This window comes from Aulonocara sp. 'chitande type north' Nkhata Bay, linkage group LG6 (genome assembly GCF_057382095.1).
Source record: "Aulonocara sp. 'chitande type north' Nkhata Bay isolate Kocher_YH1m ecotype deep benthic linkage group LG6, A_spYH_male_GT1.1, whole genome shotgun sequence".
NCBI classification, from domain to species: Eukaryota; Metazoa; Chordata; class Actinopteri; order Cichliformes; family Cichlidae; genus Aulonocara; species Aulonocara sp. 'chitande type north' Nkhata Bay.
This window is the reverse complement of record NC_141349.1, coordinates 25,012,774-25,031,157: the sequence shown is the minus strand read 5'-3', so window position 1 is coordinate 25,031,157 and position 18,384 is coordinate 25,012,774. Positions and strand designations below refer to the sequence as shown.

At 39.5% G+C, this 18,384-nt stretch overlaps 2 protein-coding genes across 12 annotated transcripts in view; one reads left to right on the top strand and one right to left on the bottom strand.

Annotated features, from left to right (window-relative positions):
- Positions 1 to 7,571: 7,571 nt before the first annotated feature.
- LOC147327861 (intelectin-like) lies at positions 7,572 to 13,430 on the top strand. 2 transcript variants are annotated; one of them, XM_086295789.1, is made up of 9 exons: positions 7,572 to 7,707; positions 8,472 to 8,514; positions 9,199 to 9,286; positions 9,872 to 9,994; positions 10,108 to 10,355; positions 10,904 to 11,068; positions 11,800 to 11,917; positions 12,160 to 12,266; positions 12,337 to 13,430. In XM_086295789.1, the coding sequence occupies exons 3-9, from the start codon at positions 9,202 to 9,204 to the stop codon at positions 12,481 to 12,483; spliced, it is 993 nt and encodes a 330-aa protein (XP_086151915.1). In that variant the 5' UTR covers positions 7,572 to 7,707; positions 8,472 to 8,514; positions 9,199 to 9,201; the 3' UTR covers positions 12,484 to 13,430. The 2 variants fall into 2 exon arrangements, with proteins under 2 accessions (XP_086151915.1, XP_086151916.1); XM_086295790.1 differs by lacking the exon at positions 8,472 to 8,514 and having other exon boundaries at positions 7,603 to 7,707.
- A 571-nt stretch (positions 13,431 to 14,001) lies between these two features.
- The window catches only part of slit2 (slit homolog 2 (Drosophila)), a 104,094-nt gene continuing 99,711 nt past the window's right edge, over positions 14,002 to 18,384 (bottom strand). For 2 of the 10 annotated variants that reach the window (XM_086295779.1, XM_086295780.1), the window contains exon 39: positions 14,004 to 16,065. In XM_086295779.1, the coding sequence (XP_086151905.1) occupies positions 15,809 to 16,065 (257 nt within the window). In that variant the 3' untranslated portion in view covers positions 14,004 to 15,808. Of the gene's footprint in view, positions 16,066 to 18,384 lie in introns of all 10 variants that reach the window. The other 8 variants (XM_086295781.1, XM_086295782.1, XM_086295783.1 and 5 more) reach the window with 5 other exon arrangements.

Sequence of the window (18,384 nt, the reverse complement as noted above, 5' to 3'; positions counted from 1 at the left end):
TTTTTATTCATACTTACTAGAGATGGACCGATCGATATTACGTATCGGTATCGGTCCGATACTGACCTAAATTACTGGATCGGATATCGGAGAAAAATAAAAAATGTAATCCGATCCATTAAATATCAGGAAAGCACCTCACAAAACTTGCAACACGCAGTAACTCACCTCAGAACATTAGCACATCGGAGCAGTATGCATCACGTGATAGAGCGGCTGTGGCATGCGGGACCTGTCGGTGGTCTGGATAGCATTTGGAGCTTCGCTAGCAACCCGGCATTTCATCTCCGACAAAGTTATCCCGAGAGAAGTAAAGCAAGTTTGTAAGTCCATCTCTGAATGTTTGTAAAGCATTCCTGCGTTAAGCTTAACAAGCGACTGCCTCTCCTGCTGCTACTTCGATCATGAAACTGCTTAACGATCAGCTGATCGGCTTTTCTGTCGCGAGTCCGTGTCTCTAGTTTGCTTTTGGCCCACTTTGCACCAGAAAGAGGAAACCAGCGGCTGAACAACAGCAGCACGTTTAAGCTTGATCAGCTGTTGTTAGAATGTATTTAATATAACTTTCTACTCGAGGATCTTTTTCTACGTAGCTGACGCTGGTAACTGTGCAGGGGCGGATCTAGCAAAGTTTAGCCAGGGGGGCCGATAGGGCATTAACAGGGAAAAGGGGGCACAAAGACATACTTTTCTTTCTTATTCTCATTTAAAATGTCGAGCTTTTAATAAATAATTATCTGACACCCAAAGTTTTAATTTGATGTAAAATGAATGGAAGTCCATTACTGTATATAGTGACTATTAAGTCTAATATATATACCCTAGTAAGCTATAGTACTTTTTCCTTTGGGAAGGTACCATCTGTGCAGTCTGCAATTTTGTTGAAGAAAGAGGTTGAATCTATTTAATATTTCTTGAAAAATAATTGATTTCTGTGCATTTTTTTTCACACTGCATCAAATTAAGGTTGATTACGTCGATTAAGCATCATGAGGTGGAGCGTGAGGGGTGGTTCCCTATTTTTTTATTTATTTATTTTTGTTGTTGCTGGGAGTTGGAACCCTATTAGTTAGGTTGCTTAATATTTATGCTAAGTACTCTTTAAAATACCACAATAGGGAGGATGGTGTAGGTTTAAGTTTATTAGATTGATCAGTATTGCTGAACTATGAAATATATTTTTTTTGCATACAGGTATAACAGAATAGCTTTAGTGTAGTTGTTGTTTTAAACTTGAGTATGAACTTATACAAAATGCAGCAAGATATTTAAAAAACAGTTTTGTTGATTAAAAAACACTATCGGATTCATATCGGTATCGGCAGATATCCAAATTTATGATATCGGTATCGGTATCGGACATAAAAAAGTGGTATCGTGCCATCTCTAGTGGAAACTTTCATATATGTCATTTATGATATTGATGACAAATGTATACGCTACGCAAGATTACCATGGTTTCAGTCCTAGTGAAATTGACCGACAACACATCAAAGCCCTATTTCCTTAGTTATTATTGGTGTATGACTCAACACAAATCATTCTGCCAACAAGGAAACAATAAAAACAAATCACTAACTTTATATGTGTAGCTTCATAAACATTTCTCATACTCAGTGTCATCACACCACTTCTTTTTCAGTACACAAAACCAGTTTCATTTATTAGTTAGACATCTCTTCGAAGAAGGAAATACAACACAAGTGAAGTAAAAACACATTCATGCATATTCTCAAAGGTTTTTGTAATCTTAACAATAATTACTGAAACTTATGAATGGTTGTGTGAAATAACACTGAGTTTGATTGTTTAAATGATTTTTCCCCTCTCAGAGATGTTACACAACATATTTTTGCTTTTTGTGGGTCTGCTGTCATTGAAACACTTTGCAGAGGTTCCTTCTTCACAAATAGGTAATTCAAAAGTGTGTGAACTAGTCTTAGGTAATAGAACACAATATATATTCTTTGTGTACTTTCCCTTCCTGCTGTCAAAATTTGAATATTCTTAAATTGCTTGCATTTTTAGTAAATATCACAGAAACAAGAGAGTATGCTGAGAGGACGCAGAACTTCACCAAGACAAATTTTGAGCACTTGGTGAAAGTGAGGAACAGATCCATGTATGTTGTAAGGAGCTGTAAAGAGCTTAGGGACAGATATGATGAAGGAGAAGGTAAGGACAGTGTGTTCACATTTCATTAACTTAACACAACAATCCAAGGCATTTATGGCATTTATAATTACCATCAACAGTATTGTTTCTCCTCCAACTCAGCATGCTATATTACTTTCTGATGAAGACTGTAATACTTTTCTCCACCACTTTGTAAATAAGGTGATGGACCTGAGATCCAAAATCTCCTCAAGTGCCTCCCCTTATGAAGATACCCTTCGGTGTCATGGGTCATTTACTTCTTTTTCTCCAATTATTTAATTACAGTGATAGGTAAAATGAAATCCTCACCATGCTCTTTAGATATATTACCTCCCTCTGTCCTGTCTGGGACTCTCACCAGCATTGGTCCCACATCGCTATCCATCATCAACAGTTCACTGAGGCAAGGCTGTGTCCCATCCTATTTTAAAAATGCCGTAAGTACTAGTACTAGTAATTAACGGCCTATTTCAAAATTGCCATTTTTAAGAAAATTACTGGAACAAAATCAGTTCAAGTCCTTACCATGCAGATTACAGATTGCTGACCCTTTTCAGTCTGGCTTTAAACTGACTCTACTGAGACCACTCTCTTAAGGGTCTATAATGATTTATTAGTGGCTTCTGATGCAGGGGATTGCTCTGTGATCATTTTCCTTGACCGCAGTGCAGCCTTTGATACCATTGACCATAAAATCCTACTTAACAGATTGAAGGTTTTGGCTGGCATATCTGGATCTGCCTTAGACTGGTTTTCTACCTACTTATCAGACAGGACCTTTTCTGTTGGGACTGACAGGTTAACCTCTAACATTGCCCCCCTAACCTGTGGAGTTCCACAGGGTTCAGTTTTGGGTCCATTATTATTCTATTTTTATATTCTTCCTTTAGCTGGCATTATTCAATCTTTTAGCGACATTTCTTATCATTTCTATGCCGATGACATTCAGCTGCATATGTCCTTTAAGCCTCACCAGCTGGATAGGCTGTCCGCCCTAGTCCAGTGTTTAACTCAAATCTCTGATTGGCTTTCTAACAATTACCTTGTTTTAAACAAAAATAAAACAGAGACCATGACTGTAGCTCCTTCTGAACTACATTCTAAAATCAGTCAGGTTCTTGCCTCTTTCTGTCCTTCTGCCAAGTCAAATATTCAAAATCTTGGAGTAATATTTGATTCTTCTCTGGGCCTAGAGTCACATGTAAAGTCTTTGTCTCGTTCCTGCTTCTTTCATTTAAGGAACATTTCTAAACTGCGACATATGGTTTCCTCAGATGAATTAGAAAAAATTGTTCATGCATTTGTGTCATCGTGTTTAGATTATTGTAATGCCCTGTTTACCAGCTTGGACAAATTATCTCTTTCTTGCCTCCAAGCTATACAAAATGCAGCAGCCAGGCTACTAACACGCTCTACCCAGGGCCTGAATAAAACTGTATTCATTCAGAGTACAGTAGGCTGGAAGCTGGTAAAGTGTTCCCCAACTTAGAGACTCAAGAGTCTGGATCGGTGTATCAAAGCACAGTATCTTATTTTATTTTTTGTTGCAATACCTGAACTACAAGACATTTCTGATAGTCATTTTTTGAAATTGAGTGTTAACCATGCAGATATTGAAAAATAACAGAACCAGAACAGTGGTATATGTATATTAGTTTTGCAGAACTGAAAAAGTGACTCTGTTGTACACATTGTTTTTTTGTTTTTTTTATCAATCTTATTTATTTATTTTTATTTATTTTATCTTTATTTATTTTGTAATTTTTGTTATCTTCTAGCAACATAATGACAATATAAATAAATCTTCCTTGCTTCTCATGTAAGGCATGAATGAAAACTTTAATTTAACTATTAAATACTTTACTTTTATTTTAGTCAAAAGGTACACGTCAAATGTAACTAAAATTTAGGGAATTATGATAAACTTCAATTTTTAAGTTCATCAACTCAAAAAAATCTTGAGGCACTTGGTTGCCTTCATTTTTTTTAGGTTCTGCCAACTTCTTTGGGTTTACAGCAGAGGTGGGACCAAGTCATTGTTTTGCAAGTCTCAAGTAAGTCTCAAGTCTTTATCCTCAAGTCTCAAGTCAAGTCTCAAGTAATGTCAGGCAAGTCAGAGTCGAGTCTCAAGTCACTGGTGTAAAAGTCCGAGTCAAGTCACAAGTCTGAAATTTTGAATTTCAAGTCCTTTCGAGTCTTTTTTTTTTTTTTTTTTTTTTTTTTTTTTTTTTAAATGACATCAGAAACAGCAGTATGCGACATTACGTGATGGCAGAGCTTCAGTTCATCCTTTGTCATTTTTTTTTTTTTTTTTAATAAATAGGACAGGGGGAATGAATGAGAGAAAGAGGGGGAGAGAAAGAAAGAAAACCAAAGGGGAGAAGAGACGGTGAGAAGGGGGGGAAGAGAGAGAGAGAAAAAAAAAAAAAAGAACTCCTGGGTCACCTGTATGGAGAAAAAAAACAAACAAACAAAAAACAAACAAACAGAGGAGACAGCAAACAACAAAGAGCAACATAATAATAGAGAAAACAAAGCACCATCACAATAAACTAGCTAGCCATAGATATCAATATTTACTAAATAATAAACGATATTGTGCAGCACGCAAGATAGACAGCGCACAGTGTGCTTTGAGGTAGCAGCCAAGAAAGCTTTAGTCCGCGTCTGTGAATACCCATGTGTGCATACCTGTGTGGATCAGCATGCTTGCATTCCAAAGGTTTCTCCATGTAATGATCTGCTAGGGAGTGTGGGGGGGCCACAGCCCCGTCCTCCAGGGTGTGAAGCGGGTATGGAGGAGATCAAAACTCCAGACATCCAGAGGCCCCCAGAACACAAGAGACCATGGAAGACCAACAGAGGGGCAGCCGCGCCACTGTTCCAGTAAGAGCTGAGGAGAGTCCCAGATGAGGGCTCGCCCAGCAGCCGCAGAGCAGAAGTCAGGGGGAGTTGCAGTGACGCGCCCGTGAGCTCCGCCGGCCCCCAGCCGCGCCTGAGTGACCGAGCCCCAGGCCGAGAGGCCGGGGGCACCCCACCTCCAAAGGGGCCCGAGCGAGCCCCAGGCCCCAGGCCCCGACAAGCGGCCGCCAAGGAGTGAGCCGGTGTGTACCCGGACGCCCACCCCCAGACACAAAGAACCACCAACACACCGACACCTGAGGGAGTCCGCCACCGGCAGGGGAAGTGGTGGTGGGTGGAGATAGGCCTCCAAACCTTGGAGGGCCTGAGGTGTCCCCAGAGAGGTGGCGTCTGATACCCAACCTGACATATAGACACAGACATACAGGCACACACAGATACAAACATCCATTCCCACCCTCATGCTCTCATATGCACTCACTCCACACTCAACCAACGTGGAGACAGACATAAAGAGACGCTGTACACACAATCACACTCCCCAAGCGTACTCTACGAACCGGGTCTAGGTACCCTTGTCCCTGGAGGGGGGAATTGCACCCAGACCCAGGTGGTGTTACCCTTTTCCCTGCGGTGGGGAGAGGCAGACCACCCCGACTCCGCAGCAGCAGGGAGGCCCCACACCCCAGACCGCAGTCGGACGGCCAACTCCTCCTACTAGCCCCCCCGCTCCAGCAGGCCGCAGAGAATGGGGGTGGGAGAAGACTCCAAACCTCCCTCCACCCGCTCATTGTAGTGTTGATGCATATGTGTTCTAAGGTGCAATTAAAACCCAGGAGGGCATGGAGCTACCTGCCATGGAGCAGCAGGTAAGCGCATAGTCCCTCCTGCTAGCCCTCAATGACTAAGTGTATTTAAAATTGAGAGGTGGGCAACGACGTCAGGGGTGAGGTGTACACCCTGATGGTAAATTGGACTCCGTGATTGTGCCCACCCCCAAGATCCTATATGTATGTGTAATGAGAGTGTGAATAATGTGAATGTCTAAGTTGTGGGATAAAATTGAGGCAGAGGCAGCCAGAAGGGGACAGGGGGGGGGGTAGCCTCCTCTGCACCCTGGTGACATACCCCCACTCCAAGGCCCTGCATGTGTGGGTGGTTGTGGAGGAGCGGGAAGAGGGAGGCAGCTGGAGATGGGGAGGGAAGGAAGGGAGGGGCAGGTAACCCCTCCCTGGGGCCAGCTCCCCCGCTGACCCCAGTAGGCACTCCCACCCTCCGCGACCCGCCAGGGAAGGGGGGCCCAGGCCCATCAGACCGGGGCCCAGTGCAGTAGCGCCCTCCGGCTCCACAGAGCCCTGGACAGTCCACCCAACCCCACCACAGAGAGAACTGCACCCACCCCACCATCCACACATCTTCCAGACTACATAAGACGGTAAACGCCCAGGCTGAGATCTTCCTCCACCTCTCCTGTATCTCCTTTCGAGTCTTAAAAAAAACAACGAAAAAATAATGTTGCAGTTATGCTAAATGTAAATATTAGACCATGTAATTTTTAAATCTGTGTTTTTCTCAACACATGACAAAATAGTGAACTTAGAAAATATACACAAATTTTGAAATTGCACCTCTTTAAAATGCAGCTCAATTAAACCTAGCTCCAAGAATAATTTTCACCGACGGTTCTGAGATAAGCTGCATGTTATTCTTGGATGCGGTTGTAGGACTGGCTTTAAAATCGCATGACAAAAATATCATACACAAAAAAAACTGCATCACCAACGTAGCCTGGACAACATTTGCTAGTTAGATGAAGTCAGCTATCTCATTGTAGCATATTTATATGCATATTTATAATCATACGGTTCTTGGAGTGAGTGCACACACTCATGAAGTTTAGTAACTTCAGGTCACTGCAACAAGCCCAGGTACAGTTTACCGACGGATGGGTACAGGACCTTGAAATGCACCGTGTAGAACGAAAGACCATCGTACGAACAAAGGTAAGTTTACAGTCTCACAAATCATCTTCATAAATACACATTCGTTAACCGTTTATTAATAGGACCTTTGAGCTCAAGGGTAATTAATTAGTAGTGGAAATAATTTCTGGTACGCGTTACAGAAATGTAGCAGTGACAATAATACTGTATGTTGTAATCGTACTGGGCAATTGGTGATACAAAAAATAAATATTGTGTTTAATAAACAAACATCAGTCAGGGAACTGACACTAGTCTGGGGATGGAGACGGGGAAATATAAAGCATGATGCACACGTGTAGTGTGTTAGTTAAACTATCTTGTAAATATGTCTTTAATACAAAAAAGATTAATGTTTAACAATACAGGAGAGGATGTGTGTGTGTGTGTGTGTGTGTGTGTGTGTGTGTGTGTGTGTGTGTGTGTGTGTGTGTGTGTGTGTTGTTCAGGAGCTGTAGAAAAAACCATGTTTGAGCAATGCTCAAAAACGACTTCCTCCTGACCTAATTTTAAACTTTCCTCTTACTGTCATGTGAGCCAAACTTTCTCTTCATATTCTTCTGTCATGTGAATAAGTCTTATTCCTACTGCAGACTTCATGAGACAATTTAAATAGTGGAGAAACAATCTGGAAATTAAACAACTCGGATTTAATTGTCAGTCACTGAAAAATGTTTTTTTAAGAGCATTGTCAGCTTCACTGACTGTGAGTATCTTTCTTTGTTGCTTTTATAAACATATAGAGCAATTCTCTATCAATCACGTTGAACCTCATTGTCCTGCTGTGAATTTTCATGTAAAATCTCTTCAGGGAAAAAAAAACCCACGGGTTTTAAACTAATTTCTGTTTTAAAAAAATACATGTAGTTTATTGTGTCAGATTGGCAGTCTGTCCGGAGTGTACCCCACTTCACGACCCATAGTACCTGGTGATAATGGTGAAAGAACATTTAGTTTATTTTCTTTCTTTTTTTTATTCATGATCACTGGAGGCGCTTGAAATTTTCATGATTTGAATTGAAGTTGATTTGAACATAATTTTTTATGCTTATATATTCAAGGCTTATATAACAAGGTCCAAGCAAGCAAAAAAAAAGGAACTTATTCAGCTCAATTGCACAAGTCCAAAAAATCCACAAGCTGAGGAAAACTAAAAATTCCAAGAACACAAGAGGCAGCATAGATGAGAAGAGGAAATACTTTGGTGATGAAAACAGGAAAGACAGGGCTCTAAATATTCACACCGAAGGCCAATCAGAGCAAGCAGATACACATGGGCCAAACTAGACCCAGGCAATAAAAACAATCAGACATGGGAGGAAGTAAAACTACACATAAGACTCCAGAGGAAAATAAAGCAGGACGTGAATAACAAGAACCGAAGAAGCTAAAACATAACTAGCACTAAAATACAACAAAAAAAAGTTATTCTTGACCAAGAATTATTAATTTCCTTTCTTCTTTCTTAAGAAATGAGCTTCAGAATCTTCACGACGTATTCAAACAAACAAAGGTGAATAAAACAAGCACACACATTATTACTATTTGTTTTTTTTAAACTTAGGTTTCTTGAGGTGGAGATGAATTAACTAAATATTCTGCTTGTTACGGCTACTGAAAAACTATTTTATTTATTTAGTTCATTTAGTCATTTCACTTTTTTTGCTGCCATGCAGAAATATTTAAAAAATAATCTATCTTGAAGTTTTGACTTAAGTTCAGCAGAAAATTCAAGTTATTTTCTCAGACATTTGAGCTAGTGAGTTCAAATTTTGAGATGCAGAGCGTAATAAATTTATTAGACCGTCTATCGTTAACTAGAAGAACACACAAATATTTAAAAAATGCATCAAATTTGGTAAAAATGAAAAATCATGTTTTTATTTATCAGACAAATTCCTGCTGAATTCATGTTTTACACCCAGTTTTGAGAACACTAGACTTCTCTGAGATGTTAGAAATTAAACATAAACATCCAAGCAGTAAAAAAATGTTTCTGTTCAGGAAAGAAAGTAAATATTTCTACATATTTGTCAAAACTCAAAAAAATAATACTGACTTTTGAGATAATAACCTGAAATTTTGACATATGGATGCCTTTTTTCCCCAGAGGTGGAAACAAGCTTCCATATTTTGATGTGTTGTGTCAGATAACATTTATCATCAAGCACCTAATATGTATTTTTTTCACCCACAGGAGATGTTACATCGCATAATTTTGCTTTTTGTGAGTCTGGTATTTTTGGAACAAGTATCCTTTGCAGATTTTACTTCTTCACAAATAGGTAATATGAAAACGTTTCAACCATTTCTATTAGCTTTCAGTGGTACAGCACACATACACGTAGCGACAAGAAAATACACCATCTGACACTTATCACCTATTAGGACATAATAAAATAATCGATCCTTAGCAGGTCTTAAAATGAGGTAAATACAACCTCAGATGAACAACAACTCAAAACATCTTACACCATGTCACTTTTTTCCATGTGGGAAAAAAGATGTTGTGCGCTTTTCACTGCTCAGCTTTCCAGTTGCCTTCTTGGCTCAGCACCACATACGGCTCGCTCCCTGGTCCCGGCAACATCCTCAAAAGGGGAGACATGATCAGATGATGGAGGTCAGGTATGTGAGTCAGCCTCAACTGACACCACACCCTGAACCCATTGCTCCACCCCTCCGCTGCAGCTGAGCCACAAGCCACACTCCGACGCAGACATGTTATAATATGTGTTGTTGTTTATCTGAAGTAGTATGAACCTAACTTAAAGGACCAAATTGTTTTCTATTATATTTTTCACACAACTGCAAATCTCCAGATTGCTTTACATGTGTACTTTCTTACATTTTCTTGACTTTGTTTTCAGAAAAATGCACAGAAACCACACGTGAGACAGAAGACTTTGAACAGCTGAAGAAACTCAGGAACAGATTCACTTATATTGCAAGAAGCTGTAAAGAGATCAAGGACCGATATGGTGAATATGAAGGTGAGGACAATACAATCACACAAATCACAAGTCATAATTATTTAACGGGCAACATTCAGGATATTTCTACCCTCTTAAAATGAAACTATGTTTTCTTAATACTTTGTTTCCAGATGGGGTGTACTACCTCACCACAGCTAATGGCATGCTGTACCAGACTTACTGTGATATGACTACTGCGGGGGGCGGATGGACGCTGGTGGCGAGCGTCCATGAGAACAGCATTTATGGAAGGTGCACAGCCGGCGATCGCTGGTCCAGCCAGCAGGGCAACAATGCTGACCTGCCTGATGGAGATGGAAACTGGTCCAACAGAAACACCTTTGGAACAGTAGAGAGCGCCACTGCTGATGACTTTAAGGTAAAATCAGCCGTGGTGGTAAAAACAGTGCTGGAAAGTAACATTAACTGAAGCACTTTACTTAATTTACTTAAAACTGATTGTGAGATCATAAAATGCAACACACTGCTGTGGTTAGTTTGTTGGAAACTCATCAGTTTCTTGCCAGATGAATTGTTTAGACAGAAATGCTCACAGGATACAACAAGAAGAAGCAACAATTAAATTCCTTGGTTTATCGTCTGATTGTGAATCTTAACCATGATGTAAATAACAGTATTAAACACCAATTAATATCATAGATAAAATATTTACCATAGGAAAAAACATTCACTTTAGTGTCAAACACTTTTGATATTAAAGTATATTTTAGCTGGTTATAAGCTACAGTACCAGCTTATGTCACTGAATTGGTTCGGTGCAGGTGGGCGTGGGATGTCACAAAAATTCTATTTGAAAAGAAAAGCAAAATATTTGAAAAGCAAAATGGAGCAATTTATGATGCAAAAGAACTTAACTGGGCCAGAAGTGTTAATTTGAGTCATAACTATGTGCGTACCCTCACACAGAATCCAGGTTACTATGATATAACAGCTGAGGACATGTCTGTGTGGCACATTCCCAACAACTTGCCGCTGGAGCACTGGAACCAAGCAGCTGTAGCCATCCTCCGCTACCACACTGAAAACCAGTTCCTCACATTGTATGGAGGAAATCTCTTTCAGCTGTTCAAGGTAATTAAAGCTCTGAAGAATTTATTAATTTGTTAATTTCAAAAACATAAATGATCAAGAGGAAAAGCTTCTGAAAATTGATCCAGTAGTTTATATTCTGTAGTAAATCAGTCGTTTCCCAAGGTGGAACGTTGGTGGAACGTTGGAACGTTTTAAAGTTTCAAAAATTCCTGTGAAAAGATCGTTAGTTGTCTGCTGCATCAATGGTATACTTGTCCCGAGAAATAAAGGCTGTGAACTGAACTTTGAAAATATCACAGATACATGTCTACTACTTCCTCCAAAGAACAATGCAAACTGGTTCTAACGAGAAAAGAAAGAGAAGTGAGAGACCCCAGAGCACAACTGAACAGGAGGATGACTCACTGGTCACTTTATTAGAGATACTTAGTTGATACCAACTTGGATCCCCTTTGCCTTCTGAGCTGCCTCAATTCCTTGTGGCCAAAGTGTGCCAAGAAAATATTACACCACCTTTGCATCACAACCAGGCTTAATTGTTGATACAAGACAGGATGGAGCCACGCCTTCATGTTGTTTATGCCAGATTCTGATCCTGCCATCCACTTCAAAATGTTCTTGGAAGACGTTTTTTTTACTGCAGAATATAAACCACTGGATCAATTTTCAGAGGCTTTACTCTTTACTTTTATACATATATGTGTGTGTTTCTGTGTGAGCGTGTGTCCATACATACACACTCATGACAAACCCCCCCAACACTGTTGCAGCAATATCCGGTGAGATACAAAGTTGGAACATGCAGTGACAGAGGGCCAGCTATTCCCATCATATACGACCACGGAGACGCGGAGTCCACCAAAAAGTTGTATGGACCCAATCCAAGAAGTAAGAAGCTCATTTAATCAGATTGAAAATGATAATTTGGATCATTAGAAGACAATTAATTAGACAATTAATGTGTAATAAGAGTCTTTTACATATTTTACACATAAAATAGTTGTTTAAACTTGCAACACAAAATGAATAACAGAGTTTTTAAGTATTTATGAAAGTACTCTATTAATTAAACCAGTTGTCATATGAATTTTTATTTAATTATTTAATTTGTTTGTTTGTTTGAATGAAAGGGGAGTTTGAACCAGGCTTCATCACTTTCAGAGCAATAAACTGGGAATCTGCGGCCATGGCTATCTGCTCTGGTGTCAAGCCGACTGTCGGTTGCAACACTGAACATGTGAGTAATCAGTCGTCACACATCTGCCAATACTGTGTGAGTACACATGGTGTAAAAACCCTGTTTTTAGTATTGTATAGGAGGAGGAGGATATTTCAACCCTGAGGAGCAGTGTGGGGACTTCCCATCTTTTGACTACGACAGACTGGGCAAAGAGCAAGGCTGGAGCGCCTCCAAAGAGATGACCGAGGCTGCTGTGTTACTGTTTTACCGCTGAGTGGGTTTGCGTAGCCTCGACTATAGTCAGTCCCAGCTGTAACCAGATCAGGTGACATCAGGTTTATTTGTACAGCCATCAATCATAAAATTTCTCTTTTATTGGAGAACAAATCAGAAGTTGACAGTGAAAGAAATTTTGTAATTAAGCAACACAAACCGTAGATGGCACTGCTGAACTGTGTAGTTACACGAAACATTCAAAGTTGTTTTTACTGGAATTAATTTGACAGTTTGTTTTAGTCAGCAGAGAAAAAGAAAGATGAACTGCGAATAGATTTCATGGTCACGGTCTAACCTTCAATTTTTATGAAAAAAAATTTGCATGTAAGTCATCCTCATTATTATTGACGAGCACATAGACCTAAAATACTCAGGACTAACCAGTGAAACTGAGTATTTTTTAAATGTTGTGTCCATTGCTTCCACTGACAGCTCATGACATAAAAACCTTCAGGTGGTCTAGAGGTCACCTATAGCTGAAAGACAAACTGGCCACGCTGGCTGGATATAGCCATGAACTTCAAACAGATGCTGGAGGTCTAAAGCTTGCACATTTGTTCCCTTGTGTGACGTGTGTCCTCTGATTCTTGGAACTAAAGATCTGATTAATTAAACATCAAATTTTCACTGAAGGTTTAGTAAGAAATGTGGTAAAGATGAAATGCGTTTCCATGGAAACCCTGCTTTGATTAGAATGTTATTAACCTGATCTAGAGCTATATTAAAAGCTAAGACTAGGTGTGGCTTTATTTAACCTAAAAGACAGACAGACAAACAAATGAACAAACAAACAACACCCACACTTGAAAACTAACTGAAATGACTTTTTGAAATAAAAACAAATACAAATATTTGCAGTAAATGTCCTTACTTGTAGTTTTTAACAACACAGCGAGTATGACGCATTTGTTTGATGAGACATGAGATAACTAAACGAGCAAATACCCAGCCTCACAAAGTGTTGTGTCTTTATTGTAATACCTGTTTTAACTTTTCCAAATTTTAGCAGGACAAACACTCTTCATATAATAATAATAAGAAAAGCAAGAAAAACAAAAATCCCCCTAAAACTAACACTGAAACTAGCCTAAACTGAATCCAAACCTTTCTAAACAGTAACACCAGAGCTGAAAATACAAAACTGTAACATTTAACAACGAATGCTGAGCTTGCGGTAAACGTAACTGCTTTTTTTTTTTTTTTTTACGTCTCTACCATTTTACTTACCTGACTTCTTACGACCATGGGTCTGATACAACCTTTGGTTAAGACAGCTAACGACTGCACTGCAAGCAGAAATGATGAATATAAATATAGGTATTCATTTTTTTCTTTTTAGGAATAATGCACATCTTATTTATTTAATAAATAAATAAATATATTTATATCTCCCCCTCCTGTATGCCACTCTACGAGTCAGCTGAGCTAGAAACTTAAAAAGAAAAACAAAACAAAACTCTTATGGAAGAATACTCTACTCGGAAAACATGTATTGGTAAAATATAGCAAGAATAAAATTGTTCTAATTGTTATGTGTATGCTCTGAATTCCTCAGAGACACTAAAAGAAAATGAAAAACAATTAAGATGATTAAATATTTAACAAGTTAAAGAAAGGGGATGAAACGGGGTACAGGTGAGGATTTCCGGTGTAGTCTCGATTTTCTGCACTACGCAAACAAAATTCAAAATAATGGGAGTTTATTTTTCACATTATTGACCTCCAGTCTTTAATAATCATTCTCCTCGGTGTTTCTTAGTGTGACAGAAAAGCAAAGCTGAGAAGTGTGAGGTAAATATTGTGTTTAATAAACAAACATCAGTCAGGGAACTGACATTAGTCTGGGGATGGAGACGGGGAAATATATAAAGCACAATGCACATGTGTAGTGGTGGAGGGGGGGACATATTTATCTGTTACACAAGGTGCCCCCCGTACAGTAGGAGCAGGAAGTTCTATATAACATACAGATCAGGATCCAAGTCTACGGTACAAAAACTTAGCAGCAACATGTTAACATCGGAGACCAAGGGGCTAACAAAGTAGTTTCATTTAGAAAAAAGTCACAGTATTCTTTAAGCATAAATTTGTTAAAAAGGTAAAAACAGTCCTAAGCATCCTCTAGGGTCAATGCTACTCACAAGATCTGTGTGTGAAATACATAGGTAGGGAAATTATCTATACATTTATACTCTAATATAAAGACCTTCTGGTAATGGCACAGTACAAACTTCCAGGAAACGCGACAAAAATATACAATGTCTTCACGTCACATTTGCAGATTAAAATGTAACTAAAGGTCTCTGGCAAGCACAATAGTTTCAGTGATCCAAAAAAAAAAGAAAAAAACAACTTCTCACCATTTTGTTAGTTCAGCTATCTTGACAGATTATGTCTTTTTAATACAAAAATAAGGACAAATACTGTATAAATTAATATATATTAAAAGAATCAGATTGATACATGGGGAATCTACTGAATAAGTACAGGTATTTATGATACAATAAATACTTGTCATTCATGACTGGGGGCAGAATAAACGGACTGAAGTGTGTTTATCCTGGCAGGTAATAGGTTTACCTCTATAGGTGAGAGTATTTATGTGTGTTTGTGTTTGTGTGTGTTGTTCAGTAGCTGTAGAAAATAGCACATGATTGAGCACAGCTGTGTGTAGGATCATGCACACAGTCTCAGAGGGTTCAGGAGGTCTGTTAAAAGGGAGACTGCAGACTGCAGTGGTGATTTCTTGTGAAGGTTGTCACTGCTCGCCCTCTCCCAGTGCCTTAACGCAGCTCCTCCTAGTGGTGAGTCTGTGGTACTAAGGTTACTCCTAAAACACACAACTGGGGGACAGGAAGCAGGAAGTCTGTGGTCAGGAAGTGGTCAGCTGTCAGTGACACGTCAGTCCTCCAGGGAAGAGACAAGTGTGGCACACCATTAGAGTCATGACCAACAAAAAGAAGTAGATAAAAGGAAAAAGTCAACTTCTGTGTGTGTGTGTGTGTTTTTTTTTTGTCTTTTTCGCCACTTCATAATAAAAAATAAGTCTGTTTTCGTACTTTACAATACAATTCGACATCCCCACCGAGGAAGCATCAATCATCAGTCCAGCACTGACAAGAAAAGAAACTTTTTTTTGTTTGTTTTTTAAGGGTTTAAAAAAAGGTGGTGGGGGGTACTGTGCATGGTTTCCTCACGGGGAATTGGGATCTTGGACAACAGGGGGTGGGGGATCAAGTAAGGCGAGCAGGAACACAGAACATGTCTGGAGAACAGAAAAATCTGCTGAGGGTGTCGTCTCTGTTTTTTCTTTCTTTTTTTTTTTATGAAGAACACTTTGTACAGCCGCACTTGACAACTTTCTCCACTTCCTGGACAAAAGAAGACCCGTCAGTGCACTGGAACGTGTATTTCCTGCGTTTGCTGCGAAGGGGGGTGCAGCAGGTGCCCTGTCCTTCTGCTCCCCCCGGGCAGCTGCCTCGACACTCTAAACGGGAGACCTTCTCCTGGGTTTGGCACGCCGCGTAGCCTTGCTGTCTCTGGTAGACATCTCGGACCCGTTCCCCTCGGCAGGCCACCTCTGCGGACACAAGGAACAGAAAGAATATTTGCAAGGTGTCCAAAGTTTTTACTGAGAACTCCACCAATTCTGCACATCATGGGAAAAGGTTGTCCGGCTTTGGCAACAAAGTAAGAAATATATTAGGAATGATACGACACAAAGAGGACAGCAAGAAGAGCAAGAAGAGGAAAAAATGGCACGAACATGAAGAATAAAGAAAAACCCTTTCTAGAAATAAACTGCTGAGTGAACTGTTCATAAAACTTTCGGGTTTAATTTGGTTCAATGGCATTAGTTTAGTAGAAGTCGATGTCTGCTGTTGGTTCAACTAAATTCAGATGTAAAAGAAAGTTTTTTCTAGAAGCCCTTTTAACAACTCGACAGCTGAAAACTTGATTTTTGTCAATCAAACACTTTATTTGTTTCATATTTAGGAATTTGGTAGTAACATCGAAGTGATACTACTATAGTACTACAAAGACTCGTAGTACGTGGTATGAAAGACTTTCTGTATCTGGTTTTGTGTCAGTGGAGCTGAGTCGGTCTGTCCTTCACCGCCATCCAGTAAGCAGCGACTGGGCCCGGAGCTCGTCAGGATTATCCATGATGGACGGTGACCTCATCTCCACCACAGCTTCAAGTCAGGTTTCCTAATTAGTTTATTCAGTCTGTTGGTGTCATCAGCTCTGATGTTGCTCCGCCAACAGACCGCAGCAAAGTACACTTCAATCGCCTCAAATGGCCCATCAATTTGTTGCACACACTGAATAGCTCAGCCTGAAAAACTGGCCTGCCATGTGTGTATTTTATTTGAAATTACAACACAATTATTTACAAATATTTAAAAGTAGGAACACTACAATAACGGGGTAAAAGGAAATGAAGAAATAATGAAGAAATAATTATACCTTAAGTAATGTGTATGTACTTTTACACATGCTATATATGTATAGTTTTGCTTTGTATAGCATAGTCCTGAAAAAATATGACTTGTTCTAATGTATCTACCTTAATGTTTTTGTAGGTAAACAGAATTACAGTGTAATTCTCCTGTGGAGCTCCTGTGCTGCTCATCAACACAGCAGACAGCTCTCCTCAGTCTTGCATCTGTCAGGTCGTCAGTAATCCATTAGATGGTGGATGTGTTTACTGACACGTTCTGTAGCTTCTCTACTGCAGCAGCGGTTGGATTGTGTTAAATGCACTTGAGAAATCAAAGAGGATGATCCTCATTGTGCAGCCATTACTATCTAGATGGGAAGAAGCTCTCTGCAGCATGTAAATGATTGTATCATCATCTCCCAGACTTGGTCTGTTTACAAACTGCAGAGATTCAACACTAGCATATTAGGCACTGTTAAGGTTCAAAATATTGGGGATGGAGACAAGAGAAAAAACCACAATAACAACACTGGTCCGGCCGGGTTGAGTCAAACGATGATTTAATGATCACACACGTGGGAGATGGACACTGATGCAGACAGCCTCAAAATCTCAAAATGGTGGAGCATTGCTCAAACTTTTATAACCTCTGGTGCCTCCACCTTATCATAAAAAGCCTAAACATTCACATGCTCTCTCTCACACAGCGCCTAAGCTACGACCTTGGCTCCCTGTTTATCTGCTCCTGCTGAAATAGGGCAGAAAACTCCAGCACACTCTGTTCTCTTCTACTCAGACAAATTAGACAATAACCTTCTGCGAACAGTATTTCTTATAACTCAGCAATATAATGCATCATAAAACAATATCATTCATTCACAACAAGTCAGCAATTTAATGTAATGCAAATCAGTTTAACTAATGCAATAGTTATCAGCTTCTTCTAATTCAGGAGAATAATGCAAACTAAAACTACATAATAATTCACAACCTTTAATTAGGGGTATAACATGGCATAAAATAATATCATAATTTTACAGCACCTTCAAAACATGTGATGTGAGGGCAACTGGTCAAGAGCTGTTAAGCTGAATCTTACGCTGTCCATAAATCTGTGAAATGAGTTGACAAAAGTAGTATCCAGCTCAGAAAAGGAAATGCCCTCGATACACAGACATACTTGGTTCTTTCTGATTTACCAGTCCTGGGATATAATTCCACTAATATAAAGCCATGTTACCTTTGCAAAAATGTATTCCTGTAATGCTAAAATTAGTATTAAAAAAAGGTTTTATTATTCTGCAGAGTTTGCGGCGCTCCATTACAGTGGGGAAAAACAATAAAAAGCTGGAACTTGTCATGCTATATGTTGCATGAGGTGACAGCAAGTATGCTGATGAGAGGTTTGCTGGGCTGCATGCAGGAGGGAAAATTAGTAAAGAAAAGCTGACGTTA

Bases quoted from the DNA above. Each gene is read 5' to 3' on its own strand.
- LOC147327861 (XM_086295789.1), top strand. From the start codon at position 9,202: ATGTTACATCGCATAATTTTGCTTTTTGTGAGTCTGGTATTTTTGGAA. The intron at 9,995-10,107 runs GTGAGGACAATA...CTTTGTTTCCAG, and splicing joins CCGATATGGTGAATATGAAG to ATGGGGTGTACTACCTCACC. The intron at 10,356-10,903 runs GTAAAATCAGCC...ACCCTCACACAG, and splicing joins CCACTGCTGATGACTTTAAG to AATCCAGGTTACTATGATAT.